The sequence below is a fragment of the Sorex araneus genome, chromosome 6 (assembly GCF_027595985.1).
Source record: "Sorex araneus isolate mSorAra2 chromosome 6, mSorAra2.pri, whole genome shotgun sequence".
Classification (NCBI taxonomy): Eukaryota; Metazoa; Chordata; class Mammalia; order Eulipotyphla; family Soricidae; genus Sorex; species Sorex araneus.
In genome coordinates, this window is record NC_073307.1 from 102,010,180 (window position 1) to 102,036,991 (window position 26,812).

General features: G+C 61.3%; 1 protein-coding gene across 1 annotated transcript in view; it reads left to right on the forward strand.

The window, feature by feature from the left end:
* The first annotated feature begins 4,606 nt into the window (after positions 1 to 4,606).
* Positions 4,607 to 26,812, forward strand: part of PDE2A (phosphodiesterase 2A) — a 91,549-nt gene continuing 69,343 nt past the window's right edge. Inside the window, exon 1 of the mRNA XM_055141444.1 lies at positions 4,607 to 4,888. Within this exon, the coding sequence (XP_054997419.1) occupies positions 4,818 to 4,888 (71 nt within the window). The 5' untranslated portion in view covers positions 4,607 to 4,817. The remainder of the gene's footprint in view (positions 4,889 to 26,812) is intronic.

A 26,812-nucleotide genomic window follows, 5' to 3' on the forward strand; every position in this document is an offset into this window, starting at 1 on the left:
CCCACCATGCTGGGTGGGGCTAGGGGGGTTGTGGGTCCGCAGGGTGGCACAGGGGTGCCAAGGCTCACGCTGCCCCCTCCCCGGCACCTTTGTTCCCGGTGGGAGGCAAACTCCACTCTGTCTCTCAGTTCTGGCTGCCTTCTGGAGAGTTCCGGAAGTTCTGGGGCCTGATCACACTCTGGCCTTCGGTGTCTGGAGGCCGGGATGTTTGTTCTGGGAGAAGGACGTGGAGAGATGCAGACTTCAGGGTCAGACAGGGCGTCCGCGGCCGCGTGGGGAGCCCGGGAGGGCGGCAGCCTCGGGCATCGCTCAGGTCCCGGAGTCGGGGAGAGGGGAGAAGCCGGCCAGGGCTCAGGCCAGGCTCGGGCCCCCTAGCAGGGAGGACTCGGGGTGTCTGGGGGAGCAGGGAGGGAGGCAATGGGGCCAAAACTTCCTCTGGCTCCGAGCCTCAGGGGCTGCCCACCCTGGGGCCATGTCCCCTCAGCCTCCTCTGCAGCTCTGCTGACAAGGGGGCGGGTGTGGAGGCACCGTGGCTGAGGCTAGCCCTGCCGCTGCCCAGGTGAGACCTGGGCGTAGTGCTGACCTCTGCCCTGCCGCCCAGCTCCAGCCCCTGTGACGGCGCCTGCATCTCCCCTGCATCTCCCCGAGCTCCATGGTCCAGGTCCCCAGGATAACTGCTACCTGGCCCGCCCCCACACCCCCAGGGTTTCTTCCTGCTCCTCCCTTTTCACTGTCACTCCCCGGGTCTGCTCATCCTCCCTGGGCCGGCCCGAGGATGCTGGGTAGGGCACCTGAGTGCCCCTGCCCGCCCACTGAGCCCCCTCCCCTCGACTCCCTGCTTCTGCTCCCAAGCCCCCCGGCGATGTGGTGGAGAAGCTGCCCCCTCAGACTGGCCTGGAGCTGAGGGGCCTGGCCGTCCAGGGGGCAGCGGGCTTCGTCCCTAGTGGGGGACCGTGGGGGCCTCACCGGGGACCTGGTCGCCATGGGGAGCAGCCTCCAGGCTGAGGAGGGCGAGGTGCAGGAGCACTGAGGCCCCACGGCGACTCTGCCCCCCGCCTTGCACCAACAGGCAAGTCGGCACCTGTTGCCAAGGTCCCAGAAGATGTGCCCAGCCCTGCCCCCAGCAGTCACGGGGGTTTGCAGGCCGGCCCTGCGTGAAATCCATGTTCAGCCAATTACCAGCCACCCCGGGGGAGCCGTGGCCACTTTCACGCTTCATGGCCTCGCCGGCCCCTGAGGTGGGGCCCAGCTCAGAACCTGCACCCCACCTGGGTCCCCGCATCCACCTGAGCCCTTGCTCCTGGGGAGCTGTGCCGGGCTCCTCGCGCGGTTCCTCCTTCCTGCCTCCGCCTCTTCACCAGCCGTCTTGGGCCTGGTGTGGCCACGCACATGAGTGGGGCTGCGGCCTGTTGTCAAGGAACTAACAGCCGGTAGAGGAAGTGAAACAGCACCAGCAGGACGGAGCATGGCACCACAGGAAGGCCCAGGGTGTGACACCACACACACACAGCACATGCACCCCACGTACATATTTAAGCATGCGTGTCCATGCACATACACCCCCACATACACACCCGAGCATGCCTGTCCACAACCCAACCACATACATCACACACTCCACTTATGCATACCTAGGCATGCTTGCCTACATGTGCACACACACCAACACATACACATCCCCTACACCATAGTATACCCCACACGCCCACTCATACCACCATCACATGCACACTACACATACATTAGGCATACACACACAAGCATTCCTATCCACACAGCACCACCTACACACCCAAGCATGCATGCACCACGGACACATACCACATACACAGCCATGCACATCCACGCACGTATGTGCACTTAGCAGGGGATGGTGAGGCGGTGGATACATGCCAAGCCGGGGAAGGGGGTGCCGCCAGAGACACAGCCCGGAGGCCCTTGGGTTCAGGGTGTGTGCGGAGCTGGCCGAGGAAGGAAGAGTGGGGCCGAAGAGCATCGCTGGGGCAGAGGGGGAGCCGGGGAGGAAGCCAGCCAGCTCGCAGAGAGATGGGGTGCCTCAGCAGGGGACTGAGATGCCAGGCCGAAGTCTGCCCTTTATCCCAGGGCCAGCCTCCAGGATCCTGCCAGGGCTTCGAGGAGTGCCTGGAGAGGGGTCTTCAGGGGGCCGGGTGCAGGCGGGACCTGAGAGGGTTGGGCTGGGCTTGGGCTGGAGGGTGGGCGGGGTTGAAGAGAAGAGAGAGGGAGCATCGCGGAGGCTGGGGGTCTGTGGGGATGGCCATGGGCTGGGGCTCGGGGAGCAGGCAGCTGGTGTGGGTGCTGCAGACAGCGAAGCCCAAAGCTCGGAGGAGCAGGGATGCAGGCTGCGGGGTACCCGGCTGGGCCGGTCAGCACCACGGAGAGCGGCCGGCCGGAAGCCTGGGTTCCGGGCAGGGTCCCCGCACGGCCCACCTCGGCCATGGAGGAGGTGGACCTGTGCAGTCTGCGCCCTCCCTTCTGCACCTCCCGTGTTCGGGAGTGTCCCCCCACCCCAACACGGGGCCTCTCTTCAGTGGGGGAGAGGGGAAGTCTAGAGGACACTTGACATTTCCAAACCTCACAGCCCTTGCCCCCTCCCTCTGATGAGGGAACTCACTGGAGACCCCCCTCCCCGCACCTGTCTGGCTGGACTACATTGCAGGGAAGTGGCTTTTATGTCTTTGTTTTGTTTTGTTGTTTTGCTTTTTGGGTCACACCCGACGATGCACAGGGGTCTCTCCTGGCTCTGCACTCAGGAATTACACCTGGCAGTGCTCAGGGGACCAAATGGGATGCTGAGAATCGAACCCGGTGGGCCGTGTGCAAGGCAAATGCCCTACCCGCTGTACTATCACTCCAGCCCCTGGGAAGTGGTTTTTACACCCAGCAATGCTCGGGGGTTACTCCTGGCTCCTGCCAGTGCTGGGGGACCATGTGGGATGCTGGGGGTTGGACCCAGGTCAGCCACTTGCAAGGCAAGTGCCCTCCCTGCTGTACCGTCATTTCAGCCCCATCCTGGAGAGTGCTGAGGCCCCATCACCATGGTTTCCATAATGGCAGGGCAGAAAGGAGGCTCTGATGCCCCCGCCCCCCCGCCGCCTCCAGGGACTGCCCTCACTTCCACCTTCTGATTCTGCAGGTGGGGGGTGGCATGTCAGAGCTGTGGGGCAGCCTGGCCCAGGACACCCTCGTGCCCCAAGCCCTTCCTCGCCTGCCCACCTGGGCACAGTCTAGAGTGAGGGCCCCGGAGGCTCGGGCTGAGAAGCAAAGACCCAGCCCAATCCCTGCCGAGGAAGCGGAGCAAAGGGGTCTCAGAACCCACCTCCTGAGGCCACGGGCAGAAGCAGAGCCTGGGGACTTTTCCTTTCTGGATCTTCCCAGCCTTGGGGCAACCGCTCTGTATTTGGGTAGCACTCAGGGTGGACGCCCACTCCCTCACCCGTACCCCTGGCCCTACTGCTCGGCTGCCTGGGTGTGGTGCTGAGCTCACAGCGGAGGGGCTACGGGGGCGGGGGGGGGGGTGTCTCACGATGCTCCTTTGTTAGGAAATCGCCCCTTCTAAGGATCCTCTCTGTACCCTTAATGGCCCAGCTGTTTCCTCCAGAAGAGCGCCCCAACTTCCATCTGAGACAGGGGTTCCCCGTGCATCCCACGCAGCCAGCCCCCCCTTTCACAGGCAGGCACATACATGCACACGGCATACACACACATGCGTGCACACATGTACACAACACACACACTCCCTCATGCCTGTGCTCCCCTGAGTCGGGACCCGTGGGAGCCGAGGGACGGTGGCAGGTGTGGGTGACAAGTGGACGAGCAAGTGGAGGAGCCGAGTGCCCGCCCCTGGGGCCTGCCCGGAGCTCTGCTCAGTGAACCTCCCTGCCTTCCCGTTCAGGGGGGCCGGGCTGGGGCTCCCCCCTTCCTCCCTATCCCTGGAGGCCCGAGGACCCCCCAGGGAGTCTCCACTCCTGCCGTGCGTCCACGCAGAGCCCCGGAGAGCACTGGCAGCCCTGGGCAGAAGCAGCAGCACCCTTCAGACTCCTGTAAACCCGCTCCGTTGGCGGGGGGGGGCGTGGGGTGACCCTCGGACACGATGTCAGACCATGACGGGCGCCCAGAGGATGGCAGCTGGCCTGACCTGGAGACCCAGCACTGAGGAGTCAAGGGGAGGGGGTGCCCCCACCCTGAGGTCCCCGTGATGGAATAGCAGAGGGTGCTGGCTCTGCCCTCTGAGAACCCCATTTCCATTCTAGCTCCTGAGCATTGCTGATCCCTCACCTGGGGGGGTGCTCCCTGCACCAGGCACCCCCTCCTCCCCTCCCCTCTGCCTTTCCCCTGTTGTTCTCCGCTGTCTTTGTTCCTGGCTGTTTTCCCCGCTGCCTCTCTGATCTCTTCCCCTTGTGGCATCAGCACTACAGGGCTGTGTGCCCACTCTCCTCGCTCCTTCCCGCTCTCTCCCCCCTGCCCGGCCCTGTGGCCCCGTCTCTGCCCGTGTGTGTGTCTTTCCCCTCTCCCCGTGAGTCTCCACCCCTCCCCACCCCTCCCCCTCCCCCTCCGCATTATCAGACCTGCTCCAGCCTCCTCCCAGAGCCCGCCTAGCGGCAGAGGCAGGCGGAGAGGCGGGAGCGGCCAGGGAAGCAGGGCTGTGGATCGGGCGGTGGAGTCCAGGCTGAGCAGGTCACAGACGGTCTTCCGGTCCCCGTGCCAGCTGGGCAAGGTACCCTGCCTGGGATCCCAGGCGGGGTGCACGGGGCGAGGTGCCACCTTGCTCTGGCTGGGGAGGCAGACGATGAGGAGTGATGGGGCAGGCGTGCGGCCACTCCATCCTCTGCAGGAGCCAGCAGTATCCGGCGGCACGGCCGGCTGAGCCGTGAGTACTCTGCGGGCACAGGGCGGAGGGGGCTGTCCCGGGAAGCGGCTGCAGGGGGTGCCGTGGAGGGTCCCGGGAGCCCTCTGAGCTGGGGCTGGCGTGGAGCTGAGCCACGTGGGAGGAGCAATGCTGCCGAGGAGCCCAGTTGCAGAACTGTAGCCCGGAGCGGGTGGCCGGGGGTCGGGGGCGAGGGCGCCTGGTGTCAGCCTTGGGGTGGGGTCCCACAGAAGGGCTGGGGGTGGGTGAAGGGATTGGGAATGAAATCTCCCCTTCAGGCATTGGGGGGTCAGCAAGGGGGGGATCAGGAGCCCTGGGGGCTCAGACTCATTCAGGACCCTGGACAGGAATGATATCTCAGCCACCCCAGTGGGAGTATGTGAGGTGTGAGGTGTGTGTGTGTGTGTGTGTGTGTGCGTGTGTGTGCGCGTGCGTGCATGCATGTGTATAGTGTGTATGTGTAGGGCAGGGAGAACTCAGGAGCCGGAATATCAGTGACCCTGGGCAGGAGAGGGGCCAGCTGTGCTGCATGGAGCTGGCGTGGATTCATCGCCACCAATTTGAGCAACTTTGCCCCCAGCACCATCCCAGAGAGAGCCGTGTGGCTGGTGGAAACAAGGCCCCATGTGCCAGCTCGTGTGCGTGCACGTGCAGGGACCGCGTGGGCTGCAGTGGAGGGGGGGATGGGGAGACCTCCTCTGGGCGCCACCAAGAGGGCAGGCAAGCTACTTATGTGTCTTCAACTCCCGAGGGGCAGGTGGGTGCCCTCAGGCTCCTTGGGACAGGTGACTGTCCAGGTGTTGGATGCCTGGGGACCGGGTGGCAGGGCTCCATGGAGTACTGGGGTCCTGGCTGGTCGCCTTGCAGCAGGCTGTCGGGGTGTTCGAGCACCCTGGCCACAGAGCAAGAGTTTGCATGTGCCTGGATGCAGTTTGTGTGTGCATGTGTGTGTGCATGTGTGCATGTGTGTGCGCATGTATGTGTGCACACATGTGGGAGTGTGTGTTGTGTGTGCATATGTGTACATGTGCTTGTGTGTGCAGGCTTGTGTATATTGTGTATGTGCACGTGTGCGTGTGTATGTGTACGTGTGTGTGCACGTGCGTGTGCATACATGTGTATGCATGCTCATTTGGTTTCTCTGGCATGCATATTAGTACAGATGCTGCACCTGCAAAAAGCACAGCTCAGTCTTGAGCCTGTCGCCTGAGTCCACGTGTGTGCAGATACGGGGCCGTGTGTGATTGTCAGTGTTACTGTGTGGGTGCCTGTGGGTTTCTGTGTTAGTGAAAACCTTCTAAGGTTGTTGTATGGCCACTCTGCAGGTGGTCACGGGTGCTGGCTTGGTGTCCATGTGGCGGGGGCATGGGCACCTGTGTGTGTGCGCGTTCATCAGAGTGTGGGGGCTGATGTTTGCCTCCTCGGGGACGCAGCCCCTCAGGCAGCGGGGGTGACTGAATGCTCGAGCACCTCCAGGAGCCCGGGACAATTCATTCTACACCCTGGTGGGGAGGCGCAGGAAAGAAATAGGCGATCATTGCTGTGCCCCCAGGGCCTGCTAAACTTCCGGGACACGAAGTAGCTTGAGAATAATGGAGCCACCGAGACCAGGACCAAGGGAACAGCGATGGGGGCAGCATGAGCCTGAGCAGGGAGGCTGGGGGGCGGCACAGGGGTCCCTTCTTGCAGGACTTTGAACCCCAGGCCTCTTGGGCCCCATTCTGAGGGTCAGACAGCCTCAGCAACACCATGAAGACTGGAGTGGGGACTTGGCCCAGGGGGCGGGGCGCTTCCCTGTAAGCAGCCCACCTGGGTTTGATCCCTGGCGCCCCCTGTGGTACCCCGAGCCCCACCAGGAGTGATGCCTGAGCACAGAAGTAAGCTCTGAATGCCCCCCCGCTGACCCCCCAAGACTGAGCTGGGGAAGAAGCGGGTGGCAGCTTCCCCCATCTGGCCATGGGGGAACCTGGGCTCCCGTGAGCCTTCCAGAGAAAGAGATCGAAAGGTCTTGGGGGCCTGGGTGGGAAGGGGGGCTCAGGGGTGCCTTGGACTACTTGGACTGGGGTGGAGGGCACAGTGGTGGGGCCTTGGAGCCCTTATATGGCTCTGACTGAGCGGGGACAACAGCACAGCAGGGAGGGTGCCTGCCTTGCACGTGGCTGACCCGGGTTCGATCCCTGGCATCCCATACAGTCTCCTAAGCGCGCCAGGAGTGATTCCTGAGTGAGAGCCAGGAGTCAGCCCTGAGCATAGCTGGGTGTGCCTCAACAACCAAAAAGGATCTGAGCAGCCAGGCAGCTGGGAGACCCCCCCGGAGGGTTTCAGCAGGGCTCTTTCCAGACAGGGAAACTGAGGCAGAGTCTTTTTCACTGTCCCTTGGTTACAAGGCTGGGGCGCTTCATTGAACCTGAGCCAGGGTGCCCTCCTGGGGCAGCGCTCAACCTCGTGGCCACTTTGGCCGGTGCTGGGAGGGTTAATCGCCGTGTGCGCCTTTGCGCCCCCAGCCCCCCCCCCCCCCAGGAGCTCCTGCCTCTCTTCCTGCTTCCCACTACAGCCTCCTGTCCCCGGGGGCTGCTGATGGCTTGGCTGGGATCTGGCCAAATGGGGGAGGCAGCACTCCCGACAGTGCCCCCTCAGTCTTAATGGACTGGGAGCCTCCCGCCACCCCCTGCAGGCTGCTGTCCAGCCTGGGCCATCACAGCGTGCTTCAGAGCCGCGGCTGTGCCATCCTCCCCTTACTGCCCGCTCCTGCCCCTGCCTCCCTCCGTCCACACACACACCATGTCCACTCCACACCGCCCCCGGCCCAGCCAGTCCTGGGCACAGAGATGCCCCTGGCCCCCACCTGCTCTTGGGAGTGCCCGGCCCAGGGGGCAGCAGCAGTGGAGACCCCTGTAATGTGAGCAGGGCAGCGAGAAGTCCAGGGGCCGTGTCCACCCACGCCCAGCCAGGGCTTGGAGGAAGGAATATTGGAGCTAAGAGTTTTGTTATTATTATTATTTTTGGAAAGGGGTTGCTCTGTTTTTGTTTGGGGCTATGCCTGGTGCTGGGGCTGGAGCCAGGCCTCCTGCACACGGCCTGCCCTCTAACCCTCTGAGCTGTCTCAGGGCTCCGGGGACTCATTCGTTAAGGTCTCTGAGACGCCAAGCGGAGAGGGGCACTTGCCCTCATAGGAGTAGGGAGCTGGGAAAGGCCTTTTGAAGAGAAAGCCCCCCTCCTCCGGCAGCCCTCCATGATTTTCTGACCCCCCATAGCCTATCCTGATCTCTCTCTCTCTCTCTCTCTCTCTCTCTCTCTCTCTCTCTCTCTCTCTCTCTCTCTCTGATAATACAGGATCCAGAATGCTTCCTAGGGGCTGGAGATGTAGAGGGTAGGGTACTTACCTTACACGTGGCTGACCCTGATTCAGTCCCTAGCACCCCAACTGCTCCCCTGAGACCTGCCAAGAGTGACCGCCTACGTGCAGAACCAGGAGTGAGCCCTGAGCCCCACCAGGTGCGCCCCCCGCCCTTCCAGGCTGCCTTTCCCTTGGAGCCCTGCGTGTGGGCGCCTCACTGGGCCAGCCTAGAGGTCCCTGGAGGCAGGAGCATCCCCCGAGCCATTACCACGGGCACCTGGCCGGGCGTGGTGCAGCCTCTGAGTGGGCGAGCAGATGAGGGGCCTGTCCAGCCCTTGCTTGCTACCCCGGGGCCAGGTGCTCACCCCTTTCTGGTAGAGAGGGTATCTGCCCTGGGCCCTTCATTCGGGCGCAGTTTCTCCGTGCCCTGGTAGGGTCTCCTGTGCCCTCTCCCCTGGGCACATGGGGCAGGATGGCTCCAGAGGGCTCCACTTCCCTGGGCCCCGGCACAGACGGAGCCTTTGGCCCACCAGAGACGGTGAAGGAGGCAGGTAGGCGCGTGCCCGTCCAGACACAGACGGAGAAGCAGCTCGGGCAGGAAGGGGAGCAGGAGCAGGAAGCAGGGAGAAGCTTCTGGCAGTACAGGGCAAGTGGGCAGTCTCCTGCCCGGAGGGCTGGGCTGTGGTCCCAGGGGCGGCCCCTCCAGGAGGGGCAGTGGGGACAGGGGCCCTTCTCTTCCTGGCCCTCCTGCGGGTGAGAGGGATCGTCCAGGGAGAAGCTTGGGAGGGCAACAGGCTTATTCTTTTTCTTTTTCTTTCCCTTTTTTTTTTGGTTTTTTGGGTCACACCCAGCGATGCACAGGGATGATTCCTGGCTCTATACTCAGGAATTACTCCTGGCGGTGCTCAGGGGACCATATGGGATGCTGGGAATCGAACCCGGTCGGCCGTGTGCAAGGCAACGCCCTACCTGCTGTGCTATTGCTCCAGCCCCGGGCTCATTCATTTATTCATTCATTTATTCGGCCCCGCAGCCCTGCAGAAAGGGGCTTGGAGCCAGTGGCCCCGGAGAGGAAGCCCCTGAACGCTCCCAGCCGTTGCGCCAACATTAGGGGCAGGCACTTAAGGAGAGGGGACAGAGTTGCTCCTCTGGCAGAAGGGAGGGACAGCTCCAGGGAGAGGAGGGCGCCAGTGACATGCTGGGGGTTTGGCGTGTGCTTGGAGGATATGATGTGTGTGTGTGTGTGTGTGTGTGTCTGTCTGTCTGTCTGTCTGTCGTCTGTCTGTCTACTTCTCTCCGTGACCTCTGTGTGTGTCCCCTTCTTGCAGTGACCTGTGCGGGAGCAGGGGGGTGGCTCACATGGCAGGGCACATGTCGACCGTGGACAGAGCTCTGCATGGTCTCATGAGCTCTGCTGCCAGGGGGCAGACCCTGTGCTCGCCAAGCACCACACCACTCGGTGAGAGCACCAGGCCAGCAAGCCTGAGCATCCCTGGGAGTGCACCAGTGGGTGTGGCCCCTTGGGTAAAAATAAAACAGGGGCCAGAATGATAGCACAGCGGCTAAAGCACTTGCCTTGCATGTGGCTAACCCGGGTTCGATCTTCGGCATCCCATAGGGTCCCCTGAGCACCGACAGGAGTAATTCCTGAGTGCAGAGCCAGGAGCAACCCCTGAGCATCACCCTGTGTGGCCTCAAAACATGACTAAATAAAGGGTCATGTCCATGTGCTCAGGGGCGGGGGATGGATGGAGGGAGATGGAGCAGACGCAGAGTGAGGGTCAAAGTTAGACCACATGAAGCACTGTCCACCACCGAGGTGTCATGTGTGTCTGTGTGTGCGTGGGGGGTGCACATCATTGTCAATTTGCAATTTCTCAGTTTCTCCCTGTACCCCGCCCCCAGCCTTCTTGCTTAAGAGTGGGGTGTTCGCCAGAGACCCTGGAAATGGGGGTGAGATGAGCGGTGGAATGTGGGCCACCTGCAGAAAGCAGCATGCAAATGAACGCAAAGGAATATGCAAATCAGCTGGCTGGGGCTGGCAGCCCTGGGCCGGAGGATGAGCTGTCACCCCTTCCAGGCTGCCCCTGCCCTTGGGGTGCAGCGGGGTGGCCGGGGGAGCCTCGTCTGTTGCCTTGAGCCCCTCCTCTTGTTTAAGCCTCAAGATTGTGACCTCCAGGGCGGATCCCTGAGCTTCCTGCCAGCACCCCGATCTCTGGGGAAGCTGATATATTTAGTAACAGAGATGCTTTCACACATTTATCTCCCATTGTTCGGCGCCCACCCCCTGGGAAAGGCCAGGTCCCCGGGGATGTGACCCATTTCTAGAAGTCCCTGAAGTCACCTCTGACTGCCTCCCCCAATCCTGAAAAACTGAGGGGTGGGGCTGGAGGGATAGTACAGTGGGTATGGTACTTGCTTTGCATGCAGCAACCGGGTTTGATCCACTACATCCTATTTGGCTCTTCGAGCATCGCCAGGAGTAATTCCTGAGTGCAGAGCCAGGAGTAACCCCTGAGCATCGCCGGGTGTGACCCAACTCCCCTCTGAAAACAAAAAAGAGAAAGGAAGGCAGGGAGAAAAGAAAAAGGAGAGGCTTGGGATGGGGGGTGGTGTTTGAGCGGGACTGGGAGGACTGCAATGCTGGAATAACCGGGTCCTCACCTGTTGGCGGGGCTGGAATGGGCAAGGCGGCAGACAGGCCAGACACCGGTTCTCATTTTGGCACAAGGGCTCTGAAGCTGGGTGTTCCAGGGAAAGTTCCTTGACTTCTCTGAGCCGGGTGCGGCAGGGTGGAGTGGGGCCGGGACTCCTTTCCCAGCAGGAGGGAGGGAGGAGTGTGGGAATGCAGACTTAGCCCCAGCCTGCTGCAGGTGCTCACAGAGGTTAGCTGCTGCCGGGACACCCACACTCACCTCCACTTTTAGAAAGATTCAGTGGGGGGAGAGACCCGAGCTCAGAGCCCGGCGCTGTCACTGTGTGGGAGAGACGAGAAATTCTGCCACAGAGCCCAGGTGGGGCTCTGGGGGAGGGGCGAGGGGCCGCAGAAACAGGGGGCCCCCTCCCCAGGCTGCCTCTCCATGCTGAGACCAAGTCTCTGGGGGAATACCGTGGTTACTGCACAGGGCCCCGGGGAGGAAGGGGTTAAGCTGGCGGTCACCGCCTGGGTTGCAGCTCAGTGTGGATTTGCACTTGGTTCCATCCACAACCTGCTGCCAGGCTGGCCCGGACAGGCCCTGGTGGGTGCTAGGGGGCCGGCAGGAGCCACAGTGCAGCAGTTTCAATCCCTTCCCTTCCTCCCTTGGGGACCCCTGTTTGCTCAGTGTTGGGGGTGCAGGTGAGGGCAGGGATCAAAGGATTAAGCCGTAATTATGACTCTTCGCACATTCACATCAAAATTTACAGCCTGCGGAGCATTGTTTTCACATCTCTGATCTCCTGTAATCCTCCCAGCCCTGGAGACTGCTGCTGGCTAGGCAAGGGGCAGCATCGGAGTGGAGCGGAGCGGGCAGTGAGCCGGCCGGCCGCCCGGAGCACCTCCTCTTCCTGAGGATTAGCCTCCTGAGGTGACAAGCCAAGCCCTGAACAACAGGCGCCAGGCGGACCATCAAAGTGAGGGCTGAGGCTTTTCAGCTGGAGCTGGCTCAGAGGTGGGAAGGCGGAGAGACGGAGAGACACGCTTCCTGCAGCAGACTCGAAGGAGCACTGTGTGAGGAGCCTGACCTGTGTGGCTTCAGGCAGACCAGCCTTGACCCTGGGCTCACTGACGTGGAGAAACCAGACAGCCTGACTCTCTCTTGGTGCCCCCAACATGTGGCTCCCCGTTCTCCTTCAGTAATTTTTTGGTTGTTGTTGGCTTTTGGCTGTGCTCAGGGCTTACTCCTGCTTCTGTGCTCGAGACATACACCTGGCCGTGCTGAGGGGACCATATGGGGTGCTGGGGATCAGATTCAGGTCAGCCACATGCTAGGCAAGCACCCTTCCTGCTGGACTCTCTCCAGCCTCCTTTTATTTTTATCTTAAAAAAAAAACTTTTTGGGGCTGGAGCAATAGCACAGCAGGTAGGGCGTTTGCCTTGCACTCGGCCAAACTGGGTTTGATTCCCAGAATCCCATATGGTCCCCTGAGCACCGCCAGGGGTAATTCCTGAGTGCAGAGCCAGGAGTAACCCCTGTGCATCGCCGGGTGTGATCCAAAAAGAAAATAAAAATAAAAATAAAACTTTTATGGGTCCTGAAACGATAGGACATCGGGGAGAGCATTTTCCTTTCATGTGGCCAACCTGGATTCAATCCCCAGCATCTCATATGGTCCCCTGAGCATTGCCAGGAGTGATTCCTGAGCACAGATCCTAGAGTAACCCCTGAGCATCACTGGGTGTGGCCCAAATACAAAGCCAAAAGAAATGTTTGTCTTATTATTATTTGCTTTTTGGGTCACACCCGGTGATGCACAGGGGTCACTCCTGCTTCTCCACTCAGGAATTACCCCTGGCGGTGCTCAGGGGACCATATGGGATGCTAGGAATCGAACCCGGGTTGGTCGCGTGCAAGGCAAACGCCCTACTCACTGTGCTATCATTCCAGCCCCCAGAAATGTTTGTATTTTAAGATGCTCAGGGCCACTCCTGGCACTCCTTGACCCTGCCGTATGAACCCCCCAGTGCTGGAAGCCCCCTGTCTAAACCCCACTAGTACTCGGGGCAGGTGACAGGTGCAGAGCTGAAACTCGAGCTTGCAGTATAGCACATGTGAGGCCGGCATTCCAGCCCTCTGAGCCATGTCCCTGGCCCCTTTCTTTCTTCTGACTGGCTTCCTGCCCTCCCTCTTCCTCTCCCTTTCTTCACTGCTTCTCTCCTCTCTGACCTGCTAAGTGTTCACGACACGGTAGAGCTGAGTTGTAATGCCCCTTGTCTCCACCAGGGGTCCTGCCACGTACCGTCTGCTCCCGCCTTGTGTTTTAAGTGCCAGAGGAAAGGTAGAGTCTGGGCAGGAAGTAGAGAGGACGAATGGGGAGAAGGCAACTCATGGTACTCTCTGTCCCCCGGGCCGGGGTGAACGGGGCTGGCTGCAAGAGCACTGGAGGGAGGAAGCAGAGAAGCTGGGCCCCACACAGCAGGGGACAGAGGCACAGGGCAGGTCAACGCAGGGAACAGACCTTTTCTCACAGGTCCCCGGCAGCCTCGGCTTGACCATGGATTTAGAAGGATGTCACAGTTGGGCCCTGGGTTTCTAGAGAAGGGTCGCTCGCTTGACACTGAGATGGGGGTGTGAGACCGGGTGGTTTATGTCTCTCCCCCTCTCTCCCTCTCTCTCTCTGTGTAGGAGTGTCTAGTGGTACACTCATACGTTAGCTGTGAGAGGGTGTGAGGATGTAGACCAGTATTTGTATAGAAATATGGACATACTCATGTATATGAATATGCCAATTTCCATTTTTGTACCTATTGGTCAGTGGTCACGTGTGTGTGACGTGTGTGTGTGTTCATGTGTTCTGGGAGAACCGTGTGTGGGTTTATATAAGGCTGTCTGTGTCTGAGTGTGAGCGGAGACAGGTGAGAGTGTGTGAAGGCCCATCTGTGACCCCACAGACCCAGTCTGTTGCCGCACCGGGAGTCTGGCCACTGTGTGCTTCCTTTCCTGGCCCCTCCCACAGGGCAGGTGTGTGGGCTTGGGTTGGAGGGGTGTCGTGTCTACACTGCCTTCCCTCAGGGCACCTCCCTGTTGGTGAGGACCCTGGAGGAACAGACTGCAGGAACGGGGGCTCTCTGTTGGAGCGGCCAGAAGGAGCTGAGCAGAATCGTGCTCCCAGGAACCCTCCTGGCCAGCCGTGTACCCGTAAGAGAGTTTGCAGGGCCCTGGGCCCAGCTCTCTGCGGCGATGCCAGTACCGAAGTTCAGGGAGCAGGACAGGGACAGTGAGGGGCATGAGTGGCCTGAGGGAAGCCCTTCCTCCGGGCTCCGAGCAAGGGGACACTCCCAAGGGATGGGCAGGTCTGTGGGAGGAGGCCCTCCTTCCCCAGCATTCCTGCTTTTGTTTCCCCTCCCCCCCCCGCACCTGCCCTTGGGGAGCCCAGTCTGGGGAGAATTCAGGGCGAGGGTCTCCCTGCGAGACTCGGTGTCCCCCTAGCCTGCCTGCGCCCTGCTCGGGGCTCCCCCTGTTCTAACACTGTCCTGTCTGCCTCCCTGCACTGTGGGGTCCTCCTCAGCTCCAAGGGCCTAGAGCATCCTGAGGCCCAGTTTGGTTCTGGGCGGGGTGGGGGGGGAACAGTGCCCCCTAGGGGCGGCCCTCGGAAGGAGGCAGCAGCTGCCTGTGAAGGGCTGCAGATGGGACTCCAGACCCGGGTCCTGGGCAGGCTGGACCCTAAAGCTGGAGGGCCCAGAGTAGCCCCAGGACATGCACCCACCTGCTCCCCTAGGTGCAGGCCGAGGGACCCTGGTGGGGCTGGGGGTGCAGTGGGGGGGACCAGCAGCTCCACTGTGGTTGTGGGGCTCAGCCCCCGCAGGGAGCAGACCGAGCCGGTCTGAGATGGGTTGGGAAGCCCAGGGCTGGGGCTCAGACATCAGCTCTGGGGAGGGGGTCAGGGCTGGAGGCTGCCTGCAGCTGGGGCCGCTGGGAAGAGCACAGGAGAGCAGAGAAGCAGGAGGCCGCCCGCCAGACACTCATTCATCACTGTGGCCATCTCCGAACTCCGGCGGGGCCTGGTCGAGGCCTGATGCTCCCCAGCATGCGCTTCTGTTTCAGAACCACCCCACCCATGGCCTCTGCGGGCCCTCTGGAAGCCTGCTTTGTGGGGGGGAAGCAGACGACCCACTCTGTTGCAGGCTGTCGGATGACGTGGATGGTATGGGGTGCGAAGGGTTGAGGGCACCAGCAGGGCAGGTGCAGGTACCCAGGGTGAGCCTCCTTGAGGCCGGGCCCGAGGCAGAGTGGAGGGCACCTCACGCATGCACGTGCAGCCAGTCCCGCCTGCCTCCGCCAAGCCCACTAGCCATGGCCAGCTTGGGGGCAGGCCAGGGGGACCGTGAGCGGGGACAAATGGAGGTGAGGGCAGGGAGACGCAGAGAGGGTGCCCTCCTCCCTGAAATCACACAGACGGTTGGCCGCAAATGATGTCGATCCTGGCTCTGAACATCCACCTCGTCACGGTTGCTGAGGCGTGGGGGTAACCCAAATCTAACTGTGCTTCCCGGTGTCCCCACACGCTCCAGGGCCACCTGGGCAGAGGGTGCTGCCCTCCTTGTGGGGCCCGTGCAAGGAAAGATGGCAACCCAGGCCCGATGGGTACCTGATCAGGGACCTTCCCTGGGAGGTGGCCAGGGCCCCAGCCTGCGAAGACCAGCAGGAGTTTTTGAAGAGCAGAAGCAGGCAAGGGCCTTTCCAGGTGCCCCTAGTGGAGCCCCGGTGAGGCAGGGCAGCGGGATGGGCTGCAGGGCCGAAGATGGGCAGGGGACAGGTGGTAGAGGCCACGTGGGCACAGGGGCTGGGCACACTGACACTCCTGGACACCAGGGCGTTCCATCATAGCTCACTTGGGATTCAGGAAGGTCGAGGGGGGTGTGAGTGGGGGTCAGTGAGCAGCTGGTGTGCAGACCCGGGTGAGAGGCAAAGAGGATGCAGGGTAGCTGGGGACCAGTGAGGGGTGTGGACTGGTCAAAGGGGGGGGAGTGTCAGCTCCCCATCCCCAGAGCTGGGGACCCTCGCTCCCCCGAGTCCTGGTACCACAGCAGCAGGGGATGGTCATTCTAGAACCATCTCTCCCTTCCTGCACGCCTGCAGCCAGACCATGGCAGCCCTCGAACAAAGCCAGCCGCAGCTTCATCTCTGCCGGCTGCGGCCAGCCCCTGCCGAGTTGAATCAAAGTTCTCTCTTTTGAAAAACCTCCCGCCTGGCGTTTGAGCTCAATCTTCGTGGCTCTCTCTGGACCCTGAGCTTTGGGGCTCCCCGGGTGATGAGTCAGTGAGATGACTCCCTCCTGGGGCTCAGGGTACGGGGCTCAGCCCCTGCACGGCTCATCAGAGCACTTCAGAGTACTGGGGGCCACTTTCAGTCACCCGTCCCTGGCCTCCCACTGCTGACTCATTACCGCCGCAATTAGCTCCTCCAGCGCCCGCCTTTGGCCCACGAAGTGCTCGGCGGCCATTAGGTACCGCTGCCAGCCACTGAATTCAGCTCAAGCATTCTCCTCCCCATCCCCTTCCCCCACTCTGGGCTTCTCCAGCCCCGGCTGCATCCCAGACACTAACAGAAAGCTCCAGGCAGGAAAGACCACACCGGACCCAGCCAAGCACCCAACAGACCCGACGCTCGCTCTCAGGAAGCCCAATCCTGGGATAGGCACCACCACTACCCGGCCCAGGAGGGGCCCTGACCGCCAATGGAGAAGCAAGGCCCAGAGGAACGGCCAGGGCTGCATCTCACCCTCTGTCCCCTGTGCTGACCCGCAAGGACACATGGGTGTAAACACAGGTGGCAGCGGAGGGATGAACTCTGACCCCCCCCCCGCAGCCCCGAAATATCACTGGTGGGTCTCCTTAGTTTGAGGTCCCTTCCTTCTACTGGGCTGCTTCCATCACTCCTCCCTTGCTCTACCCTCCCCTCAGGCCTACAAGGCGTGTCTGACCTCTCCAGCCACTGTGGCCGTCATGGGTGACGGGGGCTAAGATAGGCAGAGTCACAGGTGGGGCGCAGGAGTCCGGAGCAGGGTCGCAGGGGCCAGGGCTGTTCACCCCTGGGGCTGGCGTCTGCCCTCTGCCTTCTTTTCTCAGACTTTGCCTCGGTGCTCACTGCCTGACCCAGTTCCCTCCTTCCCCAGCCAGCCCTGCCCCCTGCCACCTCTCCACCTCTCACACTCTCACCAGGGGGCACTGCCTGCACTTCTGGGCCTGGGGGAGCCCATTCATTGCTCAAGGCCTGGGTTTGGAAACAGGCCCGGGTCCTGGCTTCCCACCCCTGTGCTGTTTGGAGTCTGGGGACCTGGGGACAGGAGGCACAGCGCACTCTCTGGTGTGGCTTTCAGCTCCTCTGCTTAGCTGAAGGACCCGGGCGGGTGCTGCCGCCGCTGTTCCTTCCTCGGTGATGAGGGATGATAGCAGCTGAGGATGAGCTGAGGCCAGCGGTCAGGGTCAGGCACGGGCCACTCACTCCTGCGAGCAGGGACACAGTTGATGGATCAGGGACACGCGCGGGGCAGGAGATGCTGCCCTCCCTCTGACTGGTACGGAGGGAAACAGGCCTCGCTGCCCAGGCACCCACACTGCACCCCCCAGCAGCCGCCCAGCCCCATCCCTGGGCCGGGGTGGGGGGGCCACCCAGGAGGCGGAGCTGTGGCCTCCTTTTTGAATCATTAGGATTTTTTTTACGTCGGTTTTATGGACGCATAATTTACATAAAGCAACATCGGCCCTTTCTAGATGAATCAGTGGTCAATAAATGCACTCAGGTTACCATCATTTCCATCCAGAAAAGATTTTTAGTCATCGGCTCAAACTCCCTTTGTGCTCAAACTCCCTTTGTGCCCTGGGCACGAACCCTTGTGCTGTTTTTTGGGGCGATATCTAACACGGATGTGAGAGGTGCTGGGTTTCCTGGGCACAGGGCCAGGTGCTCCTGGCCTCCGGTGAGGAGGCTGAGATCTGTTGGCCACTTCTAGCCTGGCGCCTGTGGACTGGCAGAACTGTAGCATGCTCAGGCCACGCCTCTGAGGGTCAGGCCACACCCACGATGGATAGGCCACGCCCCCATCAATTGGCCACGCCCTGAGGTGTAAGCCACGCCCCCATGACTAGGTCACGCCCAGGGATAGGCCACGCCCCCGAGGGCTAGGCCAGCTGGGATGGTGGCCTCCAGGACGAGTCAGGGTCCTCTCCTCGGCCCAGGGTGCCCCTTGGCCTGGTGTCAGTGGCTGACAGTCAGCCCGGACTTGAGCAGGGTCCTTCCGAGTCGACTCCACTTGTCTCCTCCTCTCCAGAGACCATAGCCCCTCTTTGGATGAACAATTCCCTGAAAAGATGGGGGCACTTTTGTTCCCCAGTTCTAGAACCAAATATTAAAGCAATTATGTAACTAGCAATAAATTACTTAAAGTAGTGACTCACTCAGCTTAATTAGAGCGCAAGCAGGGAGGGATTAAGGTATTTTTAGAGCACACACCTCGCTCCCTCCTGTGGAGGGAGGCCTCAGTGTGAGGTGGGGGTGGAGAATGGGCTGGGAGCTCATGGAGGCACCCCAGGTGCCTGCAGGGAGATGAAAGCTGATCCCCCACCCCTGGGGCCTCCACCGATAAGGCCAGGTCAGAGCGCAGCAGGTGTCAGGTGACACCCTAGGATCCATTGCAGGGTGCTTCCTGGAGAACTAAGCAGGTAAATTGGACCACCAGCTCCCAGAGGGCAGGGCGAGATAGCTGACCTCCTCTCCCCGCAGGAAGGAGCCAGGAGTGGGACTTGTTGTCAGATACTGCTTTTGAAGCCTGCTTCACGTCCTGTGAGCTGTGTGGCTTTGGCAGTTTCCTTGCATTCAATGGGCACAATAAGACCCACCTTCCCACAGCTCGTAGGGATCCTGTGGGACAACGTGTGTCAGGCACAGCCAGGTGCTAACTTCCCAAGAGGAGGGGAATGAGGTTTGCTCTGTTCACTATTGTTCACCAGTGAATGTCATGGAGCCTCACAGAAAGGCTTGCTGAGTACATCACAGGCACCAACCCCAGCCGCTTTCTCCTGCTCCAGATGGGCCCCTTGTTCTGAGCGCTTGTGGAAGTAGGAGCTGATGAGCAGAGGGCAGCGATGCCCTTGCAGGTGCTCTGGCCTTTCCCCTGCCCACGACGGAGGAGCAGGTGGTTTTGAACGGAGTAAAAGGTGGCCAAGAAGGACAAGGGGGTGTTCAGGACACTGGACAGTTCCCATGGCGCTGGTACACATGGCCTTGCGTTTGATCTTGGCATTTGGACCCTTCTGCGTGGCTGGCCAGGGAGACTTGGATGCCACCCACCATCTCCGGCTGCTCACAGTGGGGGCTTGGGGGTGACCATGGGGTGGGGCACCCTCAAAACGTTCCAGGAAGAAAGGATGGGTCCAACTGGGAGGATTTAGGGACCCTCGAGTTTCTGGGGGTAGTCAGGAGAGGGGACCCCTATCAAAAGCGGACTTGCTTTTGACCCCTATCCTCCACCCCTACCTTTTCCACCCTGTGATCTGAGAAGAAACTTTTTGCCCCTCTGGGGTGGGCAGGGCCTAGATGCCAGCTCACTGCTTCCTCTCTGCCGCTGCAGACCCCAGCTCTGCGGGAGATGGGGAAGGGCTGAGCTCTGCCCCTCTCCCTCCATGGGCACTGGAGGTGGAGGAAGGGACCCTGTAGGGGTGGTGGGCTGGAGTCACCCCCCACCCTCCCGGCAGACTCATGTCCCCAGCAGCCAGTCAGATCAGCTCCCACCCGCCTTCCTCACACCTCCGACCTCCCAGGGCCCTGGCCATGAATTAGCAATGACAGCATCTCACATTTCCATGACGACCAGCAAGTGCTTGGCCTCCCAATAGGGGCTCAGTGGCAGAGGCCAGACCCCACCTCCCCTTTGGCCCTGAGTCTTGGTGACAGGGGCTGAGACCCAATAAGGGAGTCGGGGCAGCAGGGAGTGGGCAAGGGACAGGAACCAGGGCGCGGGGGCAGCCTGTATGGTGGGCTGGGGTTCAGATCATTAGATCAGAGGATGGGGTAGTGGTGTGGGCAGTTGTTTCCATCCTTCCCTCCTGTCTGTTTTTTTTCATCCTTCCCTGCCCTCCATTTCTCCCCTAAGGTTCCCTCTCTTGGAACCCCTGAGCTTCCCACCTCTTCTCCTGGCCCTAGGAAGTCAGCCCAGCCTGGCCTTCAGCCTTGGGAGCTCAGAGTGAGAGGGGCAGCTAGGGGGGCCCAGAGAAGACACGGGGGTCCAGAGGGGCTCAGCAGCGCGGGAACCAGACTTCTGGTCCAGTGGTGAGCGAGGAGGAGCTGGGAGGGCTTCCGGCTGGAGAAGCAGAGAACCCCCGGCCGAGATCAAGCAGACCACAGAGGGACAGAGCCCTGAGCGGCCTGAGTGCGGGGGAGCGGAGGCTGGGGTGCGGGCAGTGCCTACAGTGCCTACAGTGCCTACAGTGGGGAGGGCGGCTGGTGGTCAGACCGGAAGTACAGAATTCAGAAGACTTCTGCTGTGGCTTGATTTTAGAGATGGCAAAACTGAGGCTCAGAGAAGCAGAGAGACTTGCTCCAGTCCGATGAGGTCATTCGAGACAGATGGAGGCTGCCAAGGAGCCCCGAGTCCTAGCTAGGACCTCCTGCCTCGCGCTGGCTGACTGGGAGTAAGCCTGGAGTGCTACTTTTATGTGTGGGGAGGTGGGAGCTTCGCCCCGAGTCAGAGTGGGATTTACATGAGCGGGGCTCGGCCTCAGGCCTGGCCTGCATCTGTCAGATGGACCGACCGGCCTGGCACGTGGCTGGTGGTCGTGACGGAGGCTATCAGAGGATCTGGGATGGCTTGGCTAAGGGGCTTCAGGTCATGCATAGATGCAGACGTGGGTCTTGGGACACCCAGCACACTCTGCCCTGTCCCCTTAGTCCACTCCCTTAGGGGCCTCTGTCTGAGCTGGCACCTGTGCCCCTAAAGCCCTCCTGCCTCCCAGGGCTCTGCCTGGCACCGGGGCATGACCCAGTGTTACCCCACTGTTCTGGAGAAGACGCGGCTCCCACAGTAATGGGGACTCATTTGGGGTGACCAAAGATCTGTGGCAGGGCTGCCTGCCCCCTTGAGTGCCTCCACCTCCCGCCCGGCAGTGGCCTTCTGGCCTTGCATCCAGCCCACCCCGCAGCGCCTGGGCCTGATGGCTTTGATGGATGCCCGAGGCACAGCCGCCTCCCAGCCTCTCCGGATGCCGGGCTGTGAGCCCTGATCACAGCCTGCCCTGTGGCCGCCGCCATCTATCTCCCCACATGGCCTCGCCTGGCACAAGGGGCTTGGGGGAGGGTGTGTAGACAGCAGAGGCAGAGCTGAGAGTGTGGTGTCAGGCCCCCATTCTGAGGCAGTTGGGTCTAGGATGCAGCCCTGTGGGGACCCCCTAAGGATGGACACACACACACAATCTCACACCCCCCTAACACACACAGCAATAGGAAAAAGAGACTTCACATGTCACTAGCATGCCGTGTGCCTGGCATCATGCCAGCTCCTCTGTCTGATCTCGCCCATTAGTCTGGAACCATTGGCCACTCCAGGGCACAGATCAGGGGAACTCTGATCCCCGAGAGGTTAAGTGACTCCTGGTGTCACAGAGCCAGGGTGTAGGGGTGCTGGGATTTGCACCAGGTCTGTCAGGCTCACAGCTTGCCTTTGTAACTCCTCCACTCCTGTGTCCACGCAAGCTCACACACGCGTGTGCAGACCTGAGCCTCTGCGGGAGCCCTCGAGAGGTCGCTGGTGTGCCCCCACCAACCCCCCACCACCCCCGATGAGCTGGGGTCTGCGTGGTGAGAGGGGGCTGGGAAGCGGGGAGCCATCGATCAGGCCAGCAGCAGCACCTGCCTTCCAGGAACTGGGGTCCCCGGGGAACCTGGGTCGATTTTCTAGGCTGTGGCCCAGGCGCAGGGAGGGGTGAGTGTGGAGTGAGTGCAGCAGCAGCCCGGCCCTCCCCGCCCCTTCCTCTGCCTCCTCCCTCTCCCCACTCTGCCTCCACCAGCAGATCAGGCATTCCAACTCCTGGTTCTCAGAGCCCTCATGAGGCTGCCTCTGACGCTTGCCCAGAAAGGGATGGGTGGGCACCGAGCGCGCTGCCCCCAGCCCCAGGAGGCAGCGAGAACAGCAGAGGCCCCTGCCACTGGCCTGGAGGGGGGCTTTGCTGCATTTGGTTCCTGCTCAGGGATCCTGGAGCAAGTGAGGCTGCGGGGAGGTGGGGGGGGGTGCCTGGGTGCCTCTGAGGCATGTGAGCTCTGGAGGCGGCTGTGAGGTGCCTCTGACAGTGTGAACCGTCCCAGGAACACTCAGCGCTGAGCGAGAGATTAGTACCTGACAGTCTAGCCAAGTGCCCGTCATCTGTCTTGAGGTGGGGAGGCAAGACTCCGGGTGTGTGTGTGTGTGGGGGGGGCTGTTTCCCAAGGGCCTCAGCTTCCCCTGGGCTCATGGCTGGGGGCAGGGATATGGCGTCTCTCTCCGTTGCTGAGGGTTGAGTGATATTTGCTGACCATGTGTCTGCCCTGCCCTGCGCCCACAGGGTCCGGCTGCGGTGGGTTCCTCACAGACCCCGGGTTCTCTCCATGATGCAGTCCGCTCATACTGGGTGGGGGGTCCCGGTGGACCCACACAGGGCCTATGATTGAGGAAGAAGAAAGAAGAAAGGTGTCATTGTCTGTCACTGGTGGAGGGGGCAGGTGTGCTCTGTGAGAAGGGTGCCTCTGTGGCAGCAGCCCCTGGCTGGGGCGGGGGGGAGGCGGGGAGTGCGCTGGGCTGCAGTTCCGAGGCCTGGACGCCTTTCTGCTTCCTGCTCCCTCGTCTCCTCTGTCCCTGTGGGGTGAGCCTCGCCGGCTTTGATCAGAATCTGTGCCTCAGTGATACCCAGGCCACAGAGGGTGCTCAGGGCCCAGTGTCTGGGGGCATGGGGGTGTGTGTGTCTGGCTGTCATCTGTCCCTCTCCCACTGAGTGGTCTGTCCACCCCATCTTAGCTTCTCTCACCTGTTCCTGGGGTTTATCTCTCTCTCTCTCTTTCTCTCTCTCTCTCTCTCTCTCATCTCTACCCCCTCTCTTTTCATTCCCTCTGTCTCTCTCTCCTATTTCTTCTCTCTCTCTTTCCTGCTCTCTTCCCCTTTCACTCCCTCTGTCTGTCTCTCCTCTCTCTCACTCCCTCTGTCTCTCTCTTTCACTCCCTCTCTCTCTCTCTCCTGTCTCCTCTGTGTCTCTGTCTCTGTCTCTCTGTCCTCCTGCGCTCACGGACGCCCCCTGTCCCCCCTAGGAGCAGGTGCCCCGCCAGAGTTTTTCCCTGCCTCTGATGCCTCTCCCCAGCCCCGTCTGTTTTCCACAGGGTCTCTCCGGGCGAGTCCCTGGCTGTCCGGCTCACAGCATGGTCGTGTACCCACCCCCTCTGCCCACGGTCCCCACCCCCACCCCGCCACCTCCAGCAGGGCAGCGGGTCAAGTCCACAGCCCTAAGAAGCCAGGGGTCCACCCCGCTCTCCGCCGCCGGCCTACACCACGCCTCCGCCGTTGCTAGGCTCGGGGCTGGTAGCACCTGGCTTCCATGGCAACGGGTGCTTGGAAACAGACGCGGCAACTCGCAGGTCTGCGCCTTCGAGATCAATCAGAACAGGAAGCAGGGCCGGCTGCAGCTTGGGGGCGGGGGTGAGAGAACGAGGGGCGGAGGCCGGTCCCACCTGGTGACGCTGGGGGCCCACTGGGCTGGGAGGAGTGGGGGTCCTGAAGCCCGCAGGGGTGTCGGCACACGCTCGGGTGCAAGAGGGGCCAGTCTGGGAGCCAAATGACCGCCTGTCCTTAGTTTTATCAAGTGTGAAATCACTGCAATGACATGAGGATTAAACGCAGAGAACTAATGGTGGCTGGCAGATACTGGGGGTACACGCTATTCCCCTCCTTCCCCTTTAAAGGGGTTTAGGGTTGCACCGGAGGATAGGGGGGCGAGGGGCTGGTGGAAAAGGGCTGGGGGTGCAGAGAGACTAGGGCTGGCGCTCTGAGGGGGCGTGGAGGCCCTGGGGGCCGCTCAGGAAGTTAGAATACACGAAGGTTGGAATCTGGAGTCCTGCCGTGCTCCATCCTTCGGGCTCTGCACCTCCTGAGTGTAAGCGGCACGGGCTTCGGCTACTGGGCTCTCCGACGGGGCTCGGATGCGCTCAGAACACGCGTGGGAGTCCCGGGAGCTGCAAGCCTCAGGCCGGGCCAGGCAGTCTGCAGGTCGCGGGCACTGGGCCCTGTTGCTTAGATCTTCTTGTCTTCATCCCCCGTGGGCTTGGCTCTGAGCGTCCCTCTGTGTGTGTGTGTGTGTGTGTGTGTGTGTGTGTACATGCCCATGTGTGCTCATCCATGTGCGTATACATAAATGTACCTGCAAGTGGGGGTATTTGGGGGCCCAGAGCCAGTGATGGATGCAGCCTGAGGCCACTGAGGAACCCAGCACAGGAAAGCGGGCAGGTCATGGGGGTGCAGCTCAGCCAAGGACTTGTCTCCCTCCTTTGTCCACCCTCCAGGCCAGGCTCTGTGGAGGCATCACTGGTGCTGAGCACTTGTGGGGAGCAGGTGAGGTGGGAAGCTCAGTAAGGGGTGAGGTTCAGTGAGGGGAAGGGTGGGCTCAGTGACAGGTGGGTTCAGGGAGAGTCAGTGAAGGGAGGGGTGGGGTCAGTGAGGTGGGGTCAGTGGGGGTGTGGTCAATGGGGTGTGTTCAGTGAGGGGTGGGTCCAGTGGTGGTGGGGCTGTGAGGGGTGGGGTCCCTGAGGCGTGGGTGCAGTGAAGGCTGGGGTTCAGAGGAGGTTGCTGGCGCATCCCTGACGTCTGTGGTCCCAGGCTCTGAGGAGGGGATTCACTGGAGGGGCCCGAGCACCTGAGGCACTTGCTGCAGCCTGGGAGTTGAGGGCCCCTTTCCCCAGGCAGCAGGGCTGCTGGGCTGGTGGCTGCTCCTGGTCATCCTCCCTCCTGTGTCCGTGGGCACCCGCTGCAGGACTGCCCTGTGGAGGAGGGAAGAGTGGGGCCGGGACCCTCAGGCAGAGCTGAGGGAGGCCTGCAGCGGGGTCTGCCGGGACAGCGAGCTTTGTGCTGCTTTTGTTCGGTTTTCCTTTTTAGTGTGTGTGTGTGTGTGTGTGTGGTGGGGGGGGGGCACACTCAGCAGTGCTCAGGGCTTACTCCTGGCTCTGTGCTCAGGAGTCACTCCTGGCGGACTCGGGGGGGCTGTATAGGATGCTGGGGATCAAGCCTGGATCGGCTGTGTGCAAGGCTGTACTGTCGCTCTGGTCCCCTGGGCTTCTTTGAAGGGTGACCATGCGCTGGGGTCTGGTGCTGGGTTCACCCATCCCGGGTCCATCCGGTGCTCTGAGCCGTGCTCAACATTGGACCATGGCAAGGCAGGAGTGCTGAGGGCCTGGAGGGTGGGGAACGGGGCTCCAGCATGTCCTGCGGGCAATGGGGCCATGAGGGTGTGAGTGAGGCATCACTTGGGTGCAGTGGGGGCAGGTGTGCCCACCTGTGCTCCATGCACTGAGTTGTGAGCAGGTGCGTGAGGACGTGTGTGTGCGTGGAGTGATGGAAGTGTGGGTATCTGCAGAAACACTGTGTGCATGCATGTGTGTAGGCATGCCTCTGCATATGTGCTGTGAGTGTGCACACACGTGTATGCATGTGTGCATGCCTGCGCCTGTGTGTGCCTATGAGTATGCGTACATGTGTGTTTGCAAGTGTGTCTGCAGGCCTGTGTGTGCTTGCTGCGTTTGGGTGCGGTATTGCAGGGAGGCTGCGTCCTGGAGAGGAGGAAGCTAAGGGGCAGTGCAAGGCCCTGGGTGTGCCAGAGCCCGGACACTCTGGGCCTTAACCCTAAGGAGGGCTGTCAGGGCTTGGGCACGAGGCCCTCGGGCTCCCTCCCCCATCTTCTGGAGCAGACTGCCTGTTGTAGACAAGACCGAGGCCTACCCCCGAGGGCGCCTGCGCCTGTCCCACTCAGAGCGCCCCTGGGGATGGGGCAGACCTGCTTCCCCAAAGAGGAATTGCGCCCCATAGTCTTCTCTGCTGTGGCCGCCACCACACCTGGGGCCACAGCTGGCAGATAGAGCCAACCCTGGTTAGTGACCTCAGGTAGCGCCTGTCTGAGGTGTATCTGTACACGTACACACACACACACACACACACACACACACACACACACACACACACACACACACACCCGTGGCCCACAGTGTCTCCTTGGTGGGATCTGGTCATTGTTCAGTCACTGAACGGCGGCTAGCAAGCCTGTCTGCCAGGGAAACTGTCTCCTTTGTTTTGGGTTTGGGGCCACACCCGGCAGTACTCAGGGCTCAGTCCTGGCTCTGTGCTCAGGAATCACTCCTGGTGTGTTCAGGGGACCATATGTGGTATGGGGAATCTAATCCCTCGGGCCTGTGCCCTACCTGCTGTACTAGCGCGCCAGCCCCAGGGATGCTGTCTTCCGCTCCTCTGGGTTCCCCCGGGTTTCCCCTCTCTCCCTCTGAACCCGGAAAGAGAACCAGGCCAGCCTCAGGTACTGCTGAGCTCTCTGAGGCCAGGAGCGGCCAGAGCCCTGTCTGAGTAAGGCCGGTTCCGTGCAACAAATTGCATCCAGGGCTGGAGTGATAGTACAGTGGGTTGGGGTTTGCCTTGCACGTGGCTGACCCAGGTTCGATCCTCAGAATCTCATGTGGTCCCCTGAGCACTGCCAGTAATAATTACTGAGTGCAGAGCCAGGAATAACTCCTGAACATCCTTGGGTGTGGCCAAAAAACAAACAAAACCCCAAACAAAGAATAGCTCACACCCTAAAACATCTTTGAAAAACTCAAAGTGAGGTACATAGTGTTAAGTGCTCAATAAATTTTAAAGCTCTAAGACACAGAGTCCCCAGCCCC